Below are 22,462 nucleotides of genomic sequence, written 5' to 3'. Positions count from 1 at the left end.
GGCCTTAGATAGCATTAAAACTACCTTACCCCACTACCTATTTCTTCAACACTCTGCCACCACCTCATCTGGTCTTGGCTCTTTTCTTGGAGTGACCCACACCTTCATTCCTGATGGGTCTGTGTCCTTTGTCATCCTGTTTGGATTGAGCTGTTGAAGTTTCCCATTGATTTTAATCATGGGACCTGGTTGTACTAAGAAATGCCCTAAAGGATCTCCTGCATTCAAGACATAATCCTTCTTCCCTCCATTGTGGAAAGGCAACCCAACTCCCCCATATAATCTGGCTATATCACCACTCCTACCACTATTATTCCTTTCTTACCCTGTTGTTTTAAAGTCCTGAGAAGTTCAAAATGACCTGGTTAAAAAATGTCTGAGCTTCCAGTTCAATGAAATGTTTGGTTTGTTTTTTTGTTGGTTTTTTTTTGGGGGGGGGTGTAGTTCATTCTAGATGTAGTCAAGTTGACAGCCAGGAATAGCCATCACAGAATATAATGTGAACTTAAAAACTATAAAAAAAGAAGAAACTATTAGAAAGTTAAAAAACAACAAAAAAACTTAATCTCATTCTAGATCTTAATACAATACTCAATGGCAGCCATTGCAATGTCCAAGTACTACAGTATATTGATATTTCCTCTACCAAGGAAATTCACACCCCAAGTGTACTCAGGACACTGGCCTCTTGCAGGTAGACTTGTGACCAGAATGGAGCCTCTGAAACCTCATGGGCCATGCTGTACTGTGTTTCATTCCACCTTCTGGTCTCCCAATCCAAATGTGCATTAAGTGCTTCTACAACACGGTAGAGCTTTCCTATCCCAAGGATCCATGCCCTTCCACATCCCTCTTCCATCCCTCCATTCTATGGGCTGCAGAACAAGGATAGGTTTCTCATTGTCTCCCTAGAAAATGGTAATTACTCACCATTTCAATCAACCCCTTAAGACACCAGTGTTCTGTCCAAATTCCTTTGCATATAAGAAAAGTGACACAAATGCTTCCTAAATTTAATATGCACTGCTTTTATTATCAATCATTTTTCTCATACTTCCGGTCCTATGAAAACCCACTTGTCAGTTTTTACAAGAGATCTTTGTAACAAATTATCTGTCCTGTAAGACTGGGATACAATTGCCAATGTGTCTCCATGTGGCCATATTTCTGTTTGATTTATTTTACACCTTTTCTATTAACAATTTCACTATATTCTGACTGGTTTCCCTCTTTATTACAGAGATTGTGGCAATGAAATTTGGTGGTATTTATGTATGCATGATCCTTATATTCTTCATTGGTTTGTATCTTTAACCTTGAATATAACTGGCAATGAACGGACACAGAACTCAACTCCAATGAAGCTGTATCTGATTATCTAGCTATTAACGAGAGTTCTGACTTCGTTGTAATATGAGTTACTAAAGTAGCACATGTATTTAAAATCCAAAGCACATGTATTAAAAAACACAGTTGGTATCAAAATGATAGAAGCTTGGTTTTTATATATTCCGTCCCAGAAACTCTTCAGACTACTTCATAAGTGAGCTAAGGACTTTCATCCCCGCACCACATATTTTACCAGCTCCTGGTAAAATCATAATGAATGCATTGCCAACTGTGTCAAGGATGTGTGCAAACAGTGAGGGTTTCTTTCTTGTTCTTTCGATCTCTTCTCTCAGTTGACTTATTTCATTCTTTAACATATCAGATTTCTTTCTGAATCCTTCAACAAGCAGTTCTTTTTGGACCTGTAAAAGAAAAATCTGCCATTATTGCAGGCAGAATTTTGTATTTCATAACTTTATCTTAGGCGCCATTATCTACTTCTGTACCACCTCAGAAGGGGCTTTGATATTTCAAGACATTTGCACGTATCAATAGAAATACCCATGCTCTATATATAGAGAGGAGATTCTTCAGTATCTCCTCATGCAGAGTAAAAATTTTGTTCCAAAGTACACACACACACACACACACACACACACACACACACACACACACACACAAAGCTCTGGAGGAGATGAACTAAAATTCACTCTCAATTCCAATGAGGTGGTATCTCTTTGACTATTTAACAGATAACAGGAGTGCTGACCTTGTATAGAGAACATTGGGAACAAATAGAGCAATGAGAATGCATCATCCTTCATTTTGTTGTATTATTTTATTCCTCAATTAAATTAATTCCTCTGTTCCTCTTTGTGCATGTGTGAGCACATGTGTAAGCACGTGCACATGCATGTGTTTGTACATGTCCATAGAGGCTAGAGGTTGATTTTTTTATATCTTCTTCAATTGCCTCCACCTTATTTTTTATAAAACATATTTATTTTTATTTTACATGTTTGAGTACTGTGCTTGCATAAGTATATATTATGTGCATGTGTGGTGACCATGAATATGAAAGAAAGTTATCCAAGCTCCTGAAATTTTAGTATTGGACAATTTACATTGCTATGTGCTTGATGAGAACTAAACTTGGATCCTCTGTAAGAATAACAAGTGTTCTTAACAACTGAGCCAACACTACAGCCTCATTTTAAAGATAAAGTCTCTCCTCCATTCAACAGCTAGCTGATGCTACTAGGCTGGCCAACCAGAAAACCCTAAGGGTCCTCCTGTCTATTCCAAGAAAGACTTCCTGGTTTTCACTTGGGTTCTGAAGATCCTAATTATCTCCTTGCATGTGCAAAATGAGAGTTTTACTGAGTAAGTCATCTCCCTACCCCATCTTCCTCCTCTGTTTTATACCTGACTAAATCTTACACATTCCACTCGATTTGCCTACCTCCGGTCTCTTTGAAAGTTAAGCCTAGAATCCTAAATACTAGTGGGAAGGATCAAGCATAGTTCACAGAGACCCTCCAAGAAACTCACCACAGCTCAGTGTCTGGGGGACACTATCTGTACAGTCCAAATTATAATCCTACACAGATGCTGGCATCTTGTGTGCACACAGCCTTCAGTCAGACCCAAGGGTACTTCAATAAAATGTTTGCATTGGAAGTTCCAGGTTTGGGATTAATACTTCGTTCCCTGGGAGTCACAGCACCACCTGTCTGGCTCTGTCAAGCCTCATCTACACTCACCTTCAGCTTGTGCTCCATCATCTTCTCCTGCTCCCTGAGCAGCATCACCCTTTCCCTCTCCATCTTCTCCTGAAGCTTAGCAATGTTTTCTTGGAAACTTCTCTCCTGAGCCTCCATCACTTGCTCTTGCTCCTTCTGTCTCTGTTTCAGCAGCTCTCTTTCCTTCTCAGCCACCTCCTTCTTGGTCCGCTCAGCTGTTCCACAGATGTTTAAGGAAGGGAAGAAATCACAGTCAGAATGTAGCTTGAGCTCTCGTAGGGAAACCTCAGAGTACTCGCATTAGCTGGGCCAGCATCACTGTGGTCCCCAACACAATGGAAAGGTACTAATTGACTGGACATACAACACAATACCAAATCCCTTATTGTTTCCACATCTAGGAGAGGTCATTACCATCAGCAGGATGGTCCACAAGGACCTTCCTGTGCATTAGTCAGAGGGCTTTGCAGAACGTACCCATCCCTTCAACAGTTGAACCCTCTACCCTACCTGCTACGGCCCTCTCTCCATCTGTAAGAGCTTTGTCTGACTGCAGGATGGAGTTCTCCACAGTAGCCTGTGACTGTAGGAAACTCTTAAGGACTTCTTTTGCCTGGAGACCCAATACACGAAAACATAATTTAGGCAAAGAAGATATATTCTTCTGTTGAGTTATTTATTGATCAATAAAACATCTAATCTTCTTAGTCCTACAATGTTTAATTCTATGGTCAAAACCAAACATTTAAGCTCTTCCTGGGTATGAAAACCCTTTGCCTCAGCCTCTTTGCCAGTTTCACAGCCTCCCTTCTCAGAGATGCTGTCCACCAGCTGCACCAGGTAACATCTCCCATCACAATGACATGCAGTTCCAATGACATATAACCTCCACTGTTTACCATGTTTGGATATATTTTGTCTCCGACCTTCATGGGTGTCCCAGATTTTATAGCTAAGATAATATCTACAGACATGTTACTTTGTATCTCATCTGGCTGATACTTGTGTTTCTAGACCACTTTCTTAGTTTATTTTTAACCCATTTTTATTGTATTACTAACAAATGAAAATTGTATCTGTTTAAGCCATACAACATAATTTTTATTTATCATATACCGTTAAGTAATATAATGAGAGAAATTTGTGTATCACTTGCTTCAAATAGTTACCTTTTATCATAGTGACATGTAGGTTTACTCTTTTTTAGCTTTCAGGTATATAATGGACTAATGTTTTTATAGTTACCATTTGACTTTCATAACTAGTGTCTTAGAAGTATATGTTCATGCTGATCAATATCTCCCTTACCTCTTGATCTCCTTTTTTCTCTCTATTCTCAGGCATAGTAATCACCATTGTACTCTATGTTAATGTGGTCGTTTAAATGAGACTGGGCCCCGTAGGCTCATATATTCAAATGCTTGGTCTCCTGTTGGTGGAACTTTTTGGGAAGGATTAGGAAGTATGGCCTTCTTGGTCATAGTGTGTCACTGTGGGTGGGCTTTGAGACTTCAAAAGTTCGAGCCAGGCCCAGTCCCTTTGCCTACAACCTGTGCATGAGATGTAAGGCTCTGTTACTGTCCCAGTGTCATGATGTCTATTTCGCATTATGATGACTATGGACTAATTCTCTACAACTGTAAGGAAGCCCCCAATTAAAAAAAACTATTTTATAAGACTTTCCTTGGTCACAGTATCTCTTCACAGCAATAGAACATTTAATATAGCAGTTAATACTACTTTGTCTTAGTTTACTGTTCTCTCTGTCCCCTTGGTGCCACTATGAGCCATGACATACAATATTTGCCTTTCTGTCAAAGGCTTATTTCCATGAACATAATGTCTTCCAGTCATTCATATTTTCACAATTGGTAGCATTTTTAAAGTTGAATATCATACCAATATGAAATATTATACTATATACTAATATGAATATATACTAACATGAAATAGATGACAAATGATAAATAATGATGATAAAAGATAGGTAGGTAGATACATGATAGATAGATGGTAGATAGATAAATAGATAGATAGATAGATAGATAGATAGATAGATAGATAGATAGATAAAATAAGTATTTCCATTAATTAATAGTCAAAAAGTGTGACACTGGCATAAAAACAGACATCTAGAGCAATAACAGAGAACTGCGAGCAGAGACATAATGAAATTATATCCTTGTATATACACTTAACACATAGAATCTAAAAATGGATTAAACCTCAGACCTGGCACTGTAAAATGCATAAAAGTAGGAGAAGAGCCATGTGGCATTGACTTTGTGATGGTGTTTTAGATTTAGCACCAAAAGCACAGATAGATAGAGAAATGAGAGGACAGGCAACCATGAGCTCTCTGTACAGAAAAGGAAGGAGTGGATAAGATGTAATCTCGATTAATCTTGATTAATCTCCTGATACACAGAATGAGAGATGATGTCTCAAGCTACACAGGGATGAGGAGTTAATATTTGAAGAACATGAAAATTTTATACAACACAACAGGGAAAACTAAGCATGCTTAAAATAACATGTAATTTCCTTGCAAAGATATTTCTCAAAATTAGAAATTAAAATGGTGGGCAAGGATTTGTACTCTGCATTACTAATTCTGTGTAAAATAACAAATCAAAACCACACGGGGGTGTCACCTTACTCTTGTGACTATGCCTGTTATCAAAAACTCAAAAAGTTTGGTTGAGTTTGAGGAAAATAAAAGAACCTTTATAGATACCTTAATGAAATGGAAACCGGTTACAATCATGGTGTAAAACAGCTAAGATTCCTTAAAAGACAGAATTCTGAAATTCTATTGGCTGACCTTACAAATCTGCCAGTGAGTGGCTGTATGGCCATGGTCACTGTGTGAGGCCACCCGTGCGTTACATTTGTCTGGTGAGTGAGAGTGGAAAACTCTGCTAAGGTTTGGTTACTTGTCTTGAGAAGCAAAAACTGGAATTCCAGCCAAGTCACAGGAAATGAACCCTCGGGCCAGATCCAAATGCTCAGTATCTGCTCGCCATGAACTCATCTTCACATTGGTTAGGTCTAGGGGTACCTAGCAGTCAGCACTCAGCTGAGCTCTGTAAGCCATTGCCTCTGTTGTTCCTCACCTTCACTCCCTTCCTCGGCACTTGCTCGTAGCTCAGCTCAACCTTCTTCCTGGCTTCTAAGTAGAGGCTGTGCCCCCCCGGAACAGAGAAAGCTCCACATGAGATGCTTTCCTTCAGGGACTCTGAAAGCTTCTCCAGCTCAGCCTGGCAGTGCCGGATGGATGCTGCTTCATTCCGTAGCATGAACTCTTCCTTCCATTTCTCTATGGTGGCCTGCCAGGTAAGTAGGGAAGACAAAACAATCTCTTAGAAGGAAAGTGCCACTGTGATGTCCTGGCTGATCTCAGTGTGCCAGCTACAGGAGGAGGATCAGAAGGATCAGGAGATTTGCTTTAGGCCCAGTTGGGTCATTTCTGAGTGACTTCAGGATGTCTGTTAACTTCTTGGGGTCCATACCCAGGAGCCATGAAAACAACTTTGAAGACACAAGTTTTAGTTTACTCAAAATTTCAGGGATGAATAACACAAAGGTAACCTTTGCTTTTGCTTAGAAGTAATATTTCTTCTGAGAATGGAGGTGGGTGTGGTTGACAAACCAATTTTTTACACATAAGTGTACTCTTATCAGAGTACCCTCTTAAATTCTCTCAATAACTATTTGAGTGTCAGGATGCTAGACTAGGTATGTTTTGTTTCTTTGTGTGTGTGTGTGTGTGTGTGTGTGTGTGTGTGTGTGTGTGTGTGTGTGTGTGTGTTTCTTAAGTGATATATCTTGATTAATCTCCTCAACATGAGCTAAGAGATTTTTTGTCCTCCAGGGTTCAAACTCAGATAAATAGAAGACTAGTACCTCTCAGGGAAGCTGCCTTTGGTCTGGTGAGTATTGGTTGTCCCCTAAGAGTTTTTTCTTGGTGAAAATGCTTTTATCACCCAGGCTAAGGAAAATAATGGCTAGTGACCCTACGCTGATACTAATGACACATAATGATTAACAGTAATCCAATTATTACATGGCACAGGTGACCTAGTATCACACTTCAAGGTGTAAGTTTCATCTTGCTGTGGCAGAAAGAAAAATCAGAACATCTAGAAACAAGGGCCCAGTCCAGTGCTTCCTGGTTTGCTGGTAACTGGAGACCCAAGTTTCACCTGGGTCTACAGATCAGAACTAAGTCCATTTGACACCTCATTTTTCTGTTTGTAGTACACTGAGCAGAAACTCAAACACCCTTGCTTCACCTCTATTGTGAACTTTGAGTTAATAAACTGCATATTGTTTCAAGGAATTCTGCACATGATAGCTTGTTTCATAGCAATAAAAGGAAATAAAATTCTATTGTTCTGAGAAAGGGCAAAATCTGGCCCAATGAGTCATGCTACCCATAAAAATTCCAATGAGAATGATTGAGATAAGAAAAGTAAAATCGGGGTTGGGGATTTAGCTCAGTGGTAGAGCGCTTGCCTAGCATGCGCAAGGCCCTGAGTTAGGTCCCCAGCTCCGAAAAAAATAAAATAAAATAAAATAAAAAATAAAAAAAAGATTTAAAAAAAAAAAAGAAAAGTAAAATCTAGGGGCCCTAGCAGCAGTGCTAGACTCAGGAAAGACAAATGCTAAGATGTATTACCACCAGCCTCTTCTGAAACTCCTGTTCATCATCCTTGAAGGAGTGCTCCATGAAGACAGCAATGGCTTCCTTCTCACAGGCTGAGTGCACCTCCAGCAGCTCCTGGAGAGTGTCTGTGGGGAGCCTTAGTCTCTGGGCCATCTGCTCAGCGTAGTGCTCAGCTGCCTTCTGCACAGCTGCAGAGTTCTCACGTTGGGCCAGGGCCGTCACTGCGTTCTCCAAACATGGCACAGTTCCACTGTTGATGGCATCCACATAGGTCTGCACCAAAGTCCCCAGCCCTGAGAAAAACACTGGTAAGAAATGAAAAGTTTCCAAGGCCAGCCTGGTCTATGATGAACTCGAGAACGTGCAGGGGTACACAGTAACAGCCTGTCTAGAAATAAATGAAATAAAATAAAGTGACTGTTCCCACTAATTTTTGCTATAAGCTTTAGGGCTAGTATTATTTAAAGCCTCAAAATTCTATTCATGTTGACCTTTCCTTCCCCTCTTACTTCTCCCAAATCTTCTCTTCTCCTTTCGTGCCCTCTTGGGATCAGCATCTATCTAATAAAATCAGCTTCTTTCCTTTGCAGTTCTCAAGTTCAACTCATTAAAAATAATCAGTGATTATAAACCAGAGGTTTCAAGATTTCTCGGGAAGGTAGCTCTATCAGATAAATAAAATAAAAGTTCGTTTGAAAGAGAAAGTCATTTCACCTTTTGTGAGACCAAATTCCAAATGAAAATTCAAGCTTCCTCAGAAGAAAAGAGATTAAAAAAAAAAAAACACCATCAGAAATTTGAAGACAGAATATAATACATGGACTAATGTGTGGACACATTTCAGGGGCAAAGCAAAGTTACACAGGCAGAGTGTCTCTGAGAATTGGTAAACTGAAATTAGTTTCCCCAATTGAATGGGTCTCTTGGCCTGCTGAGTTCTGACTGGGGTCAACTCATAAACCATCTCTATAATCAAGTGAGACCCTCTTCCAGGGACCCCAAGTCATCTTGCAGATTTCTGTCCCGTCATCTCATGGTGTTAGTTGTGTGACATGTGCTAGACCTCAGCAAACACTCATATACAGAACGTTCAATATGGAACGTGGATATGTGATGTGCACATTGGTCTCTCCATATTTCTTTACATGAACAAACAAAAATGTTCAAGGACACAGAAGAATCACCATATCATTATGTATTAAAGCCACAGAGGCATGCTTGTGACAAAAGAAACTCACGATTTCCTGTGACAATGACTCCCCCTCTCAGCGTCTTGGTCTTGCCATTGGCAAAGATATAGGAACAGAAATTTTCTGATTCAACTTGGAAATTCCACTCTAGTTGGTTTTCTGGAACGTTTTCAATTTGGAATAATAAACTTTTGTCGTTTGTGGGCCTATCAAAGACAAAGCACTTCCGTACCGGGAAAAAATATCTGATACATTCTCTGGTCATGTTGGACTTTTGGCCTTTGGGATTGTTTTCTGAAACAAAAGATAAAAGAACTCATTGAAGGGATCACGGAAGAGAAGGTGATTGACAACTTCCCAAGAATGTTTCCCACACTGCAGCTACAATGCTTGTTAGTCTCCTCTCCTCTGATTGGCTGTCCAAGAGTTCTAAAGTACCCAGAGCATTGGGAGACTTCATCCCTCAGCTTAGTCATTCTGCTGGACTTCCCATTGTTTTGCAAAGAGATTCTGTGACACAAATTAACTGTTTGTAGATGGATGAATAAAAGACAAATACTGATTCTAGGTACTCATCTATCCTATTAAATATAGTTCACATAATGAATTTGTAACAGTAACATCCCAGCACATTGCATAAAGCTGGAGGGTGAAATTTTGGTGGAAAATTAAATATTTCTCATTAATGCAAACATATATTTATTCCCCCAACCCTCATCCACTGAGAGGTAAGTAGTTTATATACCTACAGTCACTGAAAAGTATAACTACTTGAGCTGGGATGACATTCTAAGTAAGAAATGTTTTTAAAATTAGGTCAATAGATTTTCTCACAATTTTAGCCTTTCTTACTTATTTGTTTGAGGAACCATCTTCTCGAAGTAGACTGAGAAGAATGTATGAACGAATAGGTAACAAGTAAGTAAGGCTTAGGAAATAATCACATTGATTTTAATCCTCCCCTATTTCTGTTTTCTTTTGATTTTGTTTAATATGAACAGGTATAAAATCATTTGTCATAACATGTTCTCAGTTAAAGTGGGTTTAAATCTTAGCCTGGGAACACTTTCAGGTAATGATTACCCAAATTATGGCCACTTGTCAATTATCATCACTGTTAACATGAGTTCCAATGCTCAAACAAGAGCTGTCAAGTGCTGAGGAGGGCTTAGCTGATCCTAACTCCCCTCCCCCACCGATACCTGGGATCAGCTTCAGGGCATTCTCCAGGTACTCATCTTCTGTGATGGGCCGACCATCTAACTTCAACTCCAGAACAAAATCTCGAACAGCCCAGATGAAGTCTGGGAAGAAACCTACAAACTCACTAGAGTCCTCCACTTTATCCTCCCTGGGGTCTGATTTTGCTCGGATTAGTTGTGTTAATTCAGTCACATAGCTGGGATTGTAGATAAGGATATGAAACAAAACAGCTTCCAGGCCTCATGTAGACTCAATTACTATGATAGTCCCCTCTGTCCTGTGCCTGCTCTAATTCAATACGGACTGACTTAGACCAGAGAACAGGCAGGAAGTTGCCTTCTTCCTACACTCAACGAAACATGGCGTTTTGGTCCCTGGGAGGATACTGCAGCTGCTCCAGGGCCTGGTGGTTGATGGTGCTCATGCTGTTGTAGACAAAGGTGCTGCTCAGAAGCACGGCCAAGGCGAAGATCCATGAGTCATTCTTAGGGTCACCCTGGAGAGCACGTAAGAGCAAGCAAATTAAGAGTCTCATATTCATTCATTCATTCATTCTTTCATTCATTCATCCAATTGTCCAATTGTTTATTCATTCTTTCAAATACACTATTAGTGAATCTGAGAGAGATAACAAAATTTGAAGGTAAATCATTCCTCTTTCCTAATACTTATATTGATCCCTCTTAGGCCATTTGCTCCTCTAGCAATTAAATTAACTGATAGAGTTAGACTATAGTTCAGTGGTAACTAAATTAACTGATAGATTATAGCTCAGTGGTACAGCTGAGTGCACAAAGCTCTGGGTTTAGTTCCCAGCACTGACTGATAAAAGCACAAGATATTCAATGTGTATAAAACATTTCCTAAGTACCTGGAATATTGTAGACAGTAAAAAAATGAGCAATTACACCTTTATAAATTTTATCTCAATTATTGACACAAACCCATGTCATGAAATGTAACTCTTCCTTTTACTCTGACAAAATGCAAAGGCATGTTTCATGGCTAGCAAATAAACTCGTCAACATATCAATACAACCACAATGTCAGTTTCTGCTAGGAAGAGAGCCAAAATTATCAACAGCAACAACAACAACAACAAAGGCATAGGAAGGCACATGGGGGGTGTTAATCTGAGGGTTTAGAGCTAAATGTCATTGAATTAGAGAAGAAACTACCTCACCTTTTCTACATCGCCAAGACCCTCAGTGTCCAGAAGGACCAGGGTGTGGGTTGGCTTGGTGGGATGGGGCACACACCACATCCAGATGCCCTTGGTCTCTGATTGCACTGTGGAGCCCAAGGAGAAGCCTAAAGGGAAGAGGAAAACAAACAAACAAAGAAAAGTCACCACGAAAAGACCAGGTCCAGCAGAGTACTGAGACTATTCAAGGAAAGAGGCTGCTATTATTTCTGCAAGAACAATTAATGTAGTCTGTATCTAACCGATGTTTTCAAGAAACACTTTGTAACGTCTGCTTGCTTCATCCTTGCAACTCCTCAGAGTAGACTGTGTATAGCACTAGTTTAGACTCTAATAATTGGAGTGTTTTGATCTGAGTCCAAAGGTGTCCTTTGGTGGGGTTCAGCAACTGAGAAGCAGCAGTGAATGGCCCTGTAACTGACCTGACTTCCCTCAGCTTTGACCCTGGAGAGCTTTAGAGGGCCCAGGGCCTATTGCTCTACCTCTGGCCACAGTTCTGTCATGTAGTTCCAGCCAATATGTGTCTTGCCACATGTCAGCACTCACTTTTTCAAGTAAGGAGTCTTATCCCTACCTGGCCATTCCTACTGCCACTTCCTAGGTATTGGCTCACACCTGCCAGTTCCCTGTGCCCCGCAATGTGGCTGTGAACTGTACCACCATGTCCACCCTTTACTCCATGATTAGGTGCTAGAGTTTACATCTGGAATCTCCACCAAAGGCCGTTGTGTTCAAGCCTTGCTCCACACAATGGTGAAGGGAATAATTGTGGAAACTTTAAGAAGCGAGGTTAAGCGGAGGTCTTCAGGTATGCCTTTGAAGGACACTGTAGAATGCCATCTTTCTCTTTGATATTGTTGGTGTTGCTACTGTTGCTTTCTTAATGACTGACTTGACATTAACAGAGCAGCACAGCTCTGCCATAGGCTTCCTGCTAAACTGTGCTGCCTTTCCCACCGGGTCCATAAGTACCAGGGCCAATTACAGACGACTTGAAGCCTTGGAGAACTGCCAGTCAAAACAAACCTTTGTCATTGCCAGTGATCTCTCCCATGCATTGGGCATGGTGATGAACAGCTGATTGGCACAATGGCTCCTCTGAAGAGAGTGTGTGAGAGAATACTGTCGGGATTCCTGTGGTTAGTCAGGCTTTAGTTCTTGATCTGGATGCTAATCTGGATGGTCACTTCCTGTTCAATTTCACTGTCAATAAATCCTAAAAGCTTTGCTGTGGTAATGAAGTCAGTCTCAGAAAGACAAATGATCTCACCCTCCCTCATTTGTGGCTCCTTATCTAAAGAGATGCACACGTGTGCAAGGACAAAAGTGCCAGTGAGGCTTCTGAAGAATGAGAGGAACCAGGAGGAGAGAGGGGGAGGAAATGAAGAATGGATGGATTATGGGGGGAGCTGCTCAAAGTATTACATACATGCATGAAAATGGCCATATGCAACACAATACAGCAAAAGAGCAAAATAAAGCTTTAAAAAGATTGGACAGGAAATACAAAAAACAAAGCAAAAACAACAAAGCAACGCCCACCCTCCCCACCCCCACCCCCACCCACTGCAATGAGACCGGATGACAGCTTAGTCTGGATGTTAGATATAATGAGGACTGTATTATGCATCCTTCAGGCCACCTATTTTTTAAATAGAGCAGGTGAAACAACAGTCATACTTGACATGTGCTTGTGGCTTGGGCAAAGGTACAGAAGGGAGAATGGGTGCTTTTGGTTCAGCTGCTGATGGGGCCACAATAGAGGAGATCAAGAGGAATGTTGCAGTTGATCTTTTGATGAAGTTGGGAAACCATTAAAACTCAGAAGAATGTGATTTCCACCCCTAGGTTAGATATTATACGTTTTATGACAAGAAGGGGAATTCTCATTCGTGAGAGGGATTAGAATCTTCTGTGAGATGACCCTAGAAAAGTGTGCTCAGCTCTACTGGACACTAGTCCAAGGAAATGGTCCCTGAACATTCAAAGAACACTCACCGTGGTTCCGTCCTGCAAGGCGATTCATGAGGTAGGACTTCCCTGTCCGATATAAACCAACAATGGCCACCACCACCAGAGGCTGTGCTATCTGCTCAAGAATCCCTATGGCCTCCAGATTTACTGTCAGCTGCTCTTTCCAGTTTTGCACCAGACAAATGGGTGCCTCCATGGTAGACTCAGACACCACAGCTCCCTGTAATGCAGAAGAGTCACTCACTGGAATGGGAGATCTAGAAGTCATCTCTTGTCATTACTCACAGGGCAGGCACAAGTCAGCTTTTGTTCGGGCAACCTGTAGTTCAACCTCTCTATGTTTCTAAAGGGGAAAGTGAGGTCAGCCTTTCCAAACTCATTGCAGGATTTCTTGTACAGTATCTTACGATTCTTATTTGAACTATGAAAATAAAAGTATTCCCCTGGCTCCTTAAAGAATAATATCAGAAAACCAAAAAGGCTGATGTCTGAAAATGAGAGCACTCAGTTTTTGCAGCAAGTGAGGCAAAAATTAACAAAGTTGCAAAGTGCAGGTTTCCTGGCTATCTGAAGGAATTTGAAGTCGGGTTCAGTATGTGAGGTTTACAGGCCATGTGTTGGGCACTGCTTTAGGTGACTGTTATTGAAGAATCAACAAAATGGGTACAAATTCCTGCCTTGCTGAGTCTCTGTTCAAATGGGAGAGAAAATGAAGCAGAGAATGAACATGCCCGTGCACACACACACACACACACACACACACACACACACACACACACACACACCGCAAACTAAGACAAAATGAAAACTCTTGGTGACAACTTTGAGGACAGTTGTCTGCTATCAAGAAAGCATTGAGGACACAAGGAAGGAATTGGGAGAAGCTATCCTACAAGAAGCTGCAGGACAACTGAGTTTGGCTCCTGGGCCCCAGACAGGGCTTCCTTCCCAAATTCCTACCCCAAGGATGGGACATTGCCCATAGCCTCCCAAGCCAGGGGTTGAAGACCCAAGAAAAGCAGTACATGCACTCTTGGGCCACCAGGAGGCACTCTGCAAAGGACCAGAAGACACTGAGATCTGCAGCTTGCCCTGCTGACCTATTAGGGTGAGCCTCAGCCCCAGCATGGAGGTGCCCCCAGGAATTTCAGCTACGGGGTCCTTTGAGAGTGCGATGACTCACCCAGGCGCTCTGGCTCCAAAACCCTGACAGTCCTCAGCCAACTTGGTTCATTCACTGAGCTTCCTACTGCTCCAGGCTCCCTTGAAGCAGCCACTGTTAGAAGTGTCAAAGTAACAGCCACCCACATACAAATTGAGATAAAGGGAACCGAAATCGAAACCCTGCTTCTTGCCAGATGACTCAGTCACTGAGGGCTCGAACAAAATAACTGAGTTTGTGATGTCAGCTGAGCTGAGTTGAGCAGGAGGAATTTCCAAGATTCATCTGGACTTTTGAAGTTATCACCCTGCCACATTTCGCAGTTTGAGAGTGTTTTCTTTTCCAGAGCGTGTTCCATCACTGATATTAAAAACAGAGAAAACAGAACCACACTTGGCATACAAGTCTGTCTGTAGTACTCTCCATGGAGCAATACTAATCAGGGATGGTCATTCAATGCTCCAGGTCCCTTTGCCTCTTGGACTTAGACTGCAGTGTGGTCTCCTCCTTTCCCTCCACACATTTCAGAGGAAATTCTCTCTCTCTCTCTCTCTCTCTCTCTCTCTCTCTCTCTCTCTCTCTCTCTCTCTCCTCCCTCCCTCCCTCCCTCTCTCTCTCTCTCTCTCTCTCTCTCTCTCTCTTCCCTCCCTCCCTCCCTCCCTCCCTCCCTCTCTTCCTCCCTCCCTCTCAGTTGGAGCAGAAGAGAATCGCACAGCTATTACACAGCCTAAGCTCAGCCTGTGTATTCATGACTGGACTTGCCCCAGCAGAAAAGCCCTTCCTCCCTCCCTTTCCTGAGTTTTCCAGGGATCAGAGAAATAGAAACTGAAGCTATGTCCTGACAGGAACCACCTGTTTAGGGAGTCAAAAATGATTACTAAAGCCCTAGGTATTTTTTTAGCCTTTTTGTTAAAGGAAAAATGTCCCCAGTGTCTTTAAAGTGCACATCTGCTGACATTTAGATTCTTTAACCAAAACTTCCTAAAGATGGTGAACTATAGAGATGGCCATTGTTGACAGTGCACCCTGCTTGAAAAGGACAACACATGATTCTGTCAGGTCTGTCAGTAGAGCTAACAACACAAGATTGTTCCTTCCCTTCCTGACATACAGGCAGGTCCCAGAGTGCTTCCCCTCTCTTTCTGGGGATGTCTCAGACTATTTTCTTTCTTGGACATTTCTCCAATACAAATAAACATTTTTAATCTGCAAATCCAAACTTCCAAATCCTCCCAATACTGAATTTTTTGGAGTTTGACATTAAACCACGAGTAGAAAATCCTATTCTATGAAAGTTTCCTTTTTTGAAGAATTATTTAAAATATCGTATATTTGAACTGGGCATGGTAGTGCATGCATATAGCTGGAGTGGAGGCAGGGGAATCAGGAGTACAAGTTCATCCTTAGCTAAGCTTGAGGCTAGCCTAGGCTACATGAGATTTTGTCTCAAAAAAATCAAATATGTACAATGTGTTGGGGATGAGGGTACAGCTGAGGAAAGCTCACATACAAATTGCTCCATTCAATGATCACCGAAGGAACGAACACAAAGCTTACACTTGAATCTAACCCAAAGCCTGGTGTATGCCTCTGCGGTTCATTGAGTTACAAAAACGCAGAAATACACACTGCTTTTCACAATCTGTTAACATATTTGTATGTTATTACTGCAGCCAAATCTGCCTAGAAACCTGTCCGCCTATCTTCGAAATAGAAGCAGATTCCCCAAACCACTCACTCTTCTCAATGGTGAGTTCTTATGTCTTCCTCTCTTTGTGTTGTTTCTGAGATAGTGTAGAGAATTTTCCCAACAAGGCAAATCAGAGAGCACAATTCTTTAACTATCAGAAGGTATGTTTTTCCTCTGTTAACAAGGAAGACATTCTGACTAGATATCTGTCAATGGAAAAAAATTGCTCCCTTATCTCTTCCCAAACCAGACACCGGAAGGATTTCCCACAAACAGCACACCAGAAGGATTCCCCAAGAAGATCTCTTCCGGCAGATTTCACACTGGCTTAAGATGTGTTGGCACAGCTGGTAGGTGCTTGCTTTTAATCCCAGAGCCCACCAGGGAGGAGGTGTACCTCTGATGCATTAAATACTAAAAAGGATGCACCATCCCTTGCTAGCTCTGGCTACTCTGTGGCCCCAGTGGTCTCACTGCCTCCATGGCTCACCCCATTAGTGACCGCCCATCTCACCGTTAGCTGTCACAAATCCCTGTAACCTGGTAAAATCAAAACCCTAGAGGCTTGTAATTTATCAGTCAGGTTTATACCAGTAAATTCTCAACCCACAAAACGTCCACACAATAAACTCAGAGCCAATTGCTATTGGTATAAGCTGTCCATTTAGATTGGACACATTGTTCTGTAATAATCCATCCCTTATATGATATTCATAGCTCTCTGTGGCTATTTAAAGCCACATGGATCTTGGTTGTACTTCTCTTCCTCCATCTTCCCTCTCCAGTCTCTCCTGCCTCTCGAAAGCCCTCAGCCCGCTCTCCTGTTCTACTGTCCAGTCACAGGCTGCAGCTTCATCATTCACCTGCCCTCACCTGCTTACCGACAGCCATCTGCATATCTCTGAGTTCAACATCACCCTGGTATTCATTCAGAGTGAGTTCCAGGACATTCAGGGCTACACAGAAAAACCCTGTCTCAAATAACAAATGACAACAAAAAACAAACCAACTAAACAAAAATACATTGGCACATGAAACCCACAGACTAATATCTGAGCTGCTTGCTTCTTAGGTGTCATTACTTATGTAGCACTTTCGTTGAGAAAGATGTGTCTATTCTTCAGATGTTTCCTTTCCTTCTCCCTAAAGTGTTCTGTGTAATATGTACAATTTAAAGGCGAGTAGAGAGAGAAAAAAGACTCATGTCATAAAAGAAATCCTCTCCTTAAAAATGCACTCCTCTATCTTACACAGTGCAGAGTTACCTGGGAAGGGCGTTTCAGCTTAAAGATTGGTCGGATCAGGCTGGCCTGGAGGAATGTCTGTGAGGGATTGTCTTGGTTATTAATTGCTATGAGGACCTAGCCCACTGCACATGGCTTTCTTCCTTGGGCTGGTGGTCTGTGTAAGGAAGGTGACTAAATACAAGCCTGTGAATTGGCCAGTAAGTGTTCCCTCACTGTTGCTGTTTCAGTTCCTGCTTCAATTCCTGTTCTGGTTTTCCTCAGTCATGAACTATGACCTGGAAGTATAAACCAGATAAACTCTTTCCTCCTGTAAGGTAAGTTGCTTTTGGTTGTGGAGTTTGACACGGAAAGAAAAGAACTAGAACACAAAGACATGAATAAGGAAATGGAAAGGCCAGTGTCATCCACCACGGTTGCAAAGGTTGCGGCCTCCAGTCATGCACTTAAGTTTCTTAGCGAAGTGGCCAATCCCTGCCTAGCCTCCAAGCTTCCACATATTGGGCATCACACAGGGAGACATCCGTGGTTCCTTTTCTTTCATTTCAGAGTGTTTGCATCCCAAGCTGCAAATGTTTCTTCTCTCAGCCTTCATTAGGTTTTATTTGACGTGGACCTTAAGACAAATGACATTAACAAGGGAAAGGTGAACAGGAGGGTATGTCATGTGGACCAGGGAGAGGATTGGAGAAGGAATAGTTTTTAATGAGAGAACTTTGGGCATCTCGGAAGGGAAGCTTTGAGTAAAGTGGAGGAAAAGGGTTTTACTCTCCAAAGGTGAAAGCCAGTAAGAGGCAGGCAAAGGTCACCGACAAAGCTCACGGCCTTAAGTTTGCCAGGGTCATCTCTGTTGGGGTTGAAATCTCGTGTCCAGACAGAGGACACCAAACCAACATGGTTCCATGTGGAGAGGTTTAATGAGAGAAGAAGAGAAGAGGAGGGAAGGAACAAAGGAGACCCGCCCTGGTCAAGTGGAGAGAAGGGGGGACAGATGGGGAGTGAAGGGACAAGGGGAAGAGTAGGGAAGAAAGGAAAACAAAGAGCAAGAAAGAGGAAAAGGAAGAGGAGGAGGCAAGCAGCTCCCTTTACAGTCAGGCTCAGCTGGCTGTTGCCAGGCAACGTTGGGAAGGAGCATAACTGCCTGTTGCCAGGTAGCTGTGGGGGTGGAGCTTAGACAGAATACCAACAACCCCTAGGCTAAGAAAGATCTGAAAGTTTCCCTGAAGCCCACCCATGAAGCAGGGACATGCTTTATCTTGGAAGGTGATTTTATACAATAAAGGAAAAGCACAAGGTAAAAAAAAAATGCCCTCCTTGGTGGAAGAGGATGTGCCTAGTCCTGTAGAGACTTGTCCCAGGGACGGGAATGCCCCCCACTCAGGACATGTGTACTCCCTCAGATGCAAAGAGGAGGGGGATGGGATGAAGAACTCTGGGAGGGGAGGACCAGGAGGAGGGGAAACATTTGGAAAGTAAATAAATAAAATAATTAATTTTTAAAAATGTGTGTGCCTGTCCATCAGGAGGCTTCCCCACATAACAGTTCCACAGACTTCCATTGCTTTGTTCCTCCACTGCACACATACTGATGTGTCTCCATATGAGTGGACACAATCCTGGCCTGCTGCAATCTTGAGCTTCTCAGGGAACAGCCTGTGTACCCTAAAACACAGTAGTTAAAGTTTGTATGCCTTCTTTGAACAAAGGGAAAGAGCTGAATGGGTTTGAACTAGAATGGGGAAATGATTCTCGGGACAGTGCGCCCAGTATCTAAGTACAGCTGTGAATGTGGTTTAGTCTAATTGCCCAGGTGCCCAGGGGGCTGGGGTCTTTGTTTTTGTCCACCCTCAGTTGAGCATCATTTGGTGCATGTTACATCATTGCTGACAACCACAGGAACAACCTGTCTCAGACTCAAGCCTGTGTCTTTGTCAAGGTCCATCACATGGTGAGCGATTCCTGGCAAACAGTTGAAGAGAATGTTTCCATCCTAAATTCCAAGATCAGTTTGTAAAATCTGAATAGGGATGGATTGGCCTCCCATGATGGTCTGTCATATCTGATTTATTTGTAAGTTATCTATGTTCATGCTATACATTTCTCCAGTACTTGTCAAAGGTACTTTTACTTATAAGAATTTTGACTTTAATAACAGAACAATTAAAATATACTTGTGGGGTTGGGGATTTAGCTCAGTGGTAGAGCGCTTGCCTAGGAAGCACAAGGCCCTGGGTTCGGTCCCCAGCTCCGAAAAAAAAAAAAAGAAAATATACTTGTAAAGCTGTCTGTTTACATTTTTCATTTATTTTTTTATCACTCCAAGGCCTCACAACCATTGTTTATACTGATTCAAAAAGAAAGAAAGAAAGGAAGAAAGAAAGAAAGGAAGGAAGGAAGGAAGTGTAGTGAGCCATATTGGATTTGGGCCTGGATAGCTCAAAGTGGCTATGTGACTCTTGGCCACACATACTCCTAAGAGCCTCTCCCATGTATTTACGGCACAGGAAGAAAAGACCAAGTAGTAAACACCCGGTGTCTACACTGCATGACCTCTACTGAGCCCGGCTGATGCTTGTGGAACTGACACACCTGGACCACACCTGGGTGGTGGTCAACTTACTTCTGCCTTTTACTTCCTCAGCCTTTATCCTGGAGATTTAGGCTGGTCTTCTCGGATTTCTCCCTAATTAATTCAGATCTCGAAGTGGGTCTTTTGTTACCGAAGTCACGAGCCAGGTAGTCAAGAGCCAGGGTTTCCCACTGTGCTTCCCAGATATTACCTGGGGAACTTGGGTATATAAGTGGTGAATAAAGCTACAGGAGTCTCTCTCTCTTCCTCTCCTGGCTTGACACGAATAACCTGTGTGTATGTGCTTCTTTCATCCCGTAGGCTTTCGCCCGATTCTTGGCACCAGGTCGGTGCTGGCGCCGACAAGGAAGGAAGGAAGGAAAGAAAGAAAGAAAGAAAGAAAGAAAGAAAGAAAGAAAGAAAGAAAGAAAGAAAGAAAGAGAGAGAAAGGAAAGAAAGAGAGAAAGGAAAGAAAGAAAGGAAGGAAGGAAGGAAGGAAGGAAGGGAAGGAAGGAAGGAAAGAAAGAAAGAAAGAAAGAGAGAAAGGAAAGAAAGAGAAAAGAAAGAAAGAAAGAAAAAGAAAGAAAGAAAGAAAGGAAGGAAGGAAGGAAGGAAGGAAGGAAGGAAAGGAAGGAAGGAAAGAAAGAAAGAAAGAAGGAAGGAAAGAAGGAAAGAAAGAAAGAAAGAAAGAAAGAAAGAAAGAAAGAAAGAAAGAGGAGGGAGGAGGGAGGGGGAAAGGAAGGAAGGAAGAAGAAAAAGGAAAGAAGGGAGGGAGGGAGGAGGAAAGACTGATAGACAGACAGATGGACTGACAGAAGGAAGGAAGGAAAGAAGGAAAGAAAAAGTGAGGCTTCAATGATAGCTTCCCTAGTAAAGTGCTCACTATGTTAGCATGAGAACTCGAACTTAACCCTTAACAGTTACAAAACCATCTGCACACAGTGGTATGAGCTGGGAATCTCAATTCTGAGGAGGTAGATTCACAGCTCCCCAGAGCTTCCTGGCCAGGCAGCCTTGCCTAATCAGGAAGCCCCAAGGTCCCAAAGAGAGACTTTGTTTTAAAAATTATTTTTGTTTTGTGTCTGCTTTTGTGGACATTTGAACATGTGGTAACACATTTCCATATGAGAATGCCCATGCACCATAGTATGCATGTGGAAATCAGAGGACAACTTGCAGAAGCCAGTTCTTTCCTGCCACTATGTGGGCCATGGGCAGGAATATCATGTTATCCAGCTAGGTGTCAGGCACCTTTATCTGCTGAGCTGTCTTGCTGGTTCTAATTACTCTGTTTTTCTTTTTTTCCCTTACTATGAGTTTACTTTTACTGACTATGAATTGTTTTTAAAATTATAGAAGTATGTATTCAAAACAATTGTGTGGTTTTCATTTATAAAAGTACATTTCAAGAGTCAGGTTGAGGGTTGCTTTTCAACTTATATATGGCAGAGAGAGATTTAATAAATAGTAACTGTGTACAAAGCTGTTGTACCAGGGTTTAGCTCACACAGGTGAGTTACAGCACTTTAGACAGAGCCTGCTTAGCATTAAGGACTCCTCTGGCGTGCAGACTTAGAGAGAAACTATGGTTACTATAGAGTTACTGAACAAAAAAAAGTGTGTGTATGGAGGGGAGGGTGGCATGTTTGTTCCTACAAATAAATCAAAGTGTGATGTCAATAGTAGGTTAGAGTTGGGTAACTTTAAACTTTATTCACACAGTAATTTGCTTTTATTTATATAGTAATTTGCTTCAAATATTTTATAAGAAACACTGTGCAGTGCATTTCAATATGATAGACATGGGCGCCCTAAGTGAGCTTCTTAACTGCCCTAATTTGGCAGAACTACTTTAAGAATTGTAACTTAGCAGAACAAGCACTGACTTCAGAATAAGTAACAGAATGAGTGCGTCTTGGCATATAAGTGGGCAGGAATGGTGATCGGTGGGTCTGGAGTAAGGAGATGAAATAGGACTTTATACTCTTAAACGAACAGGGCACAAGGAATGGTAGGTTCCATTGCTCAGGCCTGCTGCACCCTGGTTAAAGATCAGAACCTGCCTTCCTTAGGGAACCTGATGCCAATATCACTTTAAGGCCACAGTTCATTTCACAGAGCTTCACAGTCTCTTTCCCATCTTTCCATGAGACTTCGGAGAGTTTCCTTATGGTCTTGCTGTAGTCAAGTCATATGTAGGTGACTCAATGTGTCCTGGGGTTTTCTCTATTCATAAACTTAGTGTCAAATTCTTGTGAGAACCCAGACTCTTTGATATCTAACCATGGGGATGAGAAAGGTTACTCAAGGAACCTTGACATCTGCTTCCTCAGTGGAAGTAAATATGAGGAAACAGGGCTGAAGAGCTAGAGGGCCATAGGGGTGGTTTCCAGGGACCTTGTGAGAGAATTCAGTGGTTCAGGAGCCTCAGAGAACTTGGTCAGCTAGCCTGGGGCAAGCAACAGGAAGCAACAACAACAAACAAA

General features: G+C 42.0%; 1 protein-coding gene across 2 annotated transcripts; it reads right to left on the bottom strand.

The window, feature by feature from the left end:
* Positions 1-1,004: 1,004 nt before the first annotated feature.
* Positions 1,005-14,966, bottom strand: Gbp4 (guanylate binding protein 4). Of its 2 annotated transcripts, none has more exons than XM_006233424.5 (11): positions 14,495-14,966; positions 13,336-13,531; positions 11,317-11,444; positions 10,520-10,629; positions 10,133-10,329; positions 9,024-9,224; positions 7,753-8,033; positions 6,188-6,400; positions 3,582-3,684; positions 3,093-3,286; positions 1,005-1,751 (listed from the first exon to the last, which is right to left on the bottom strand). In XM_006233424.5, exons 2-11 carry the CDS (start codon positions 13,505-13,507, stop codon positions 1,533-1,535), a joined length of 1,818 nt encoding a protein of 605 aa, XP_006233486.1. In that variant the 5' UTR covers positions 13,508-13,531; positions 14,495-14,966; the 3' UTR covers positions 1,005-1,532. The 2 variants fall into 2 exon arrangements, with proteins under 2 accessions (XP_006233486.1, NP_001292190.1); NM_001305261.1 differs by having other exon boundaries at positions 1,009-1,751; positions 8,979-9,224; positions 14,495-14,643.
* Between the last annotated feature and the right edge of the window lie 7,496 nt (positions 14,967-22,462).

Source organism: Rattus norvegicus, chromosome 2, assembly GCF_036323735.1.
Source record: "Rattus norvegicus strain BN/NHsdMcwi chromosome 2, GRCr8, whole genome shotgun sequence".
Lineage (NCBI taxonomy): Eukaryota > Metazoa > Chordata > Mammalia > Rodentia > Muridae > Rattus > Rattus norvegicus.
This window is presented reverse-complemented; position numbering and strand designations above follow the sequence as displayed.

Coding starts and splice junctions, on each gene's coding strand:
- Gbp4 (NM_001305261.1), bottom strand. CDS start 13,507: ATGGAGGCACCCATTTGTCTGGTGCAAAACTGGAAAGAGCAGCTGACA. Junction 11,445..13,335: donor CCTTGCAGGACGGAACCACG/GTGAGTGTTCTT, acceptor TCTTCCCTTTAG/GCTTCTCCTTGGGCTCCACA. Junction 10,330..10,519: donor CAGGCCCTGGAGCAGCTGCA/GTATCCTCCCAG, acceptor CTACAATCCCAG/CTATGTGACTGAATTAACAC.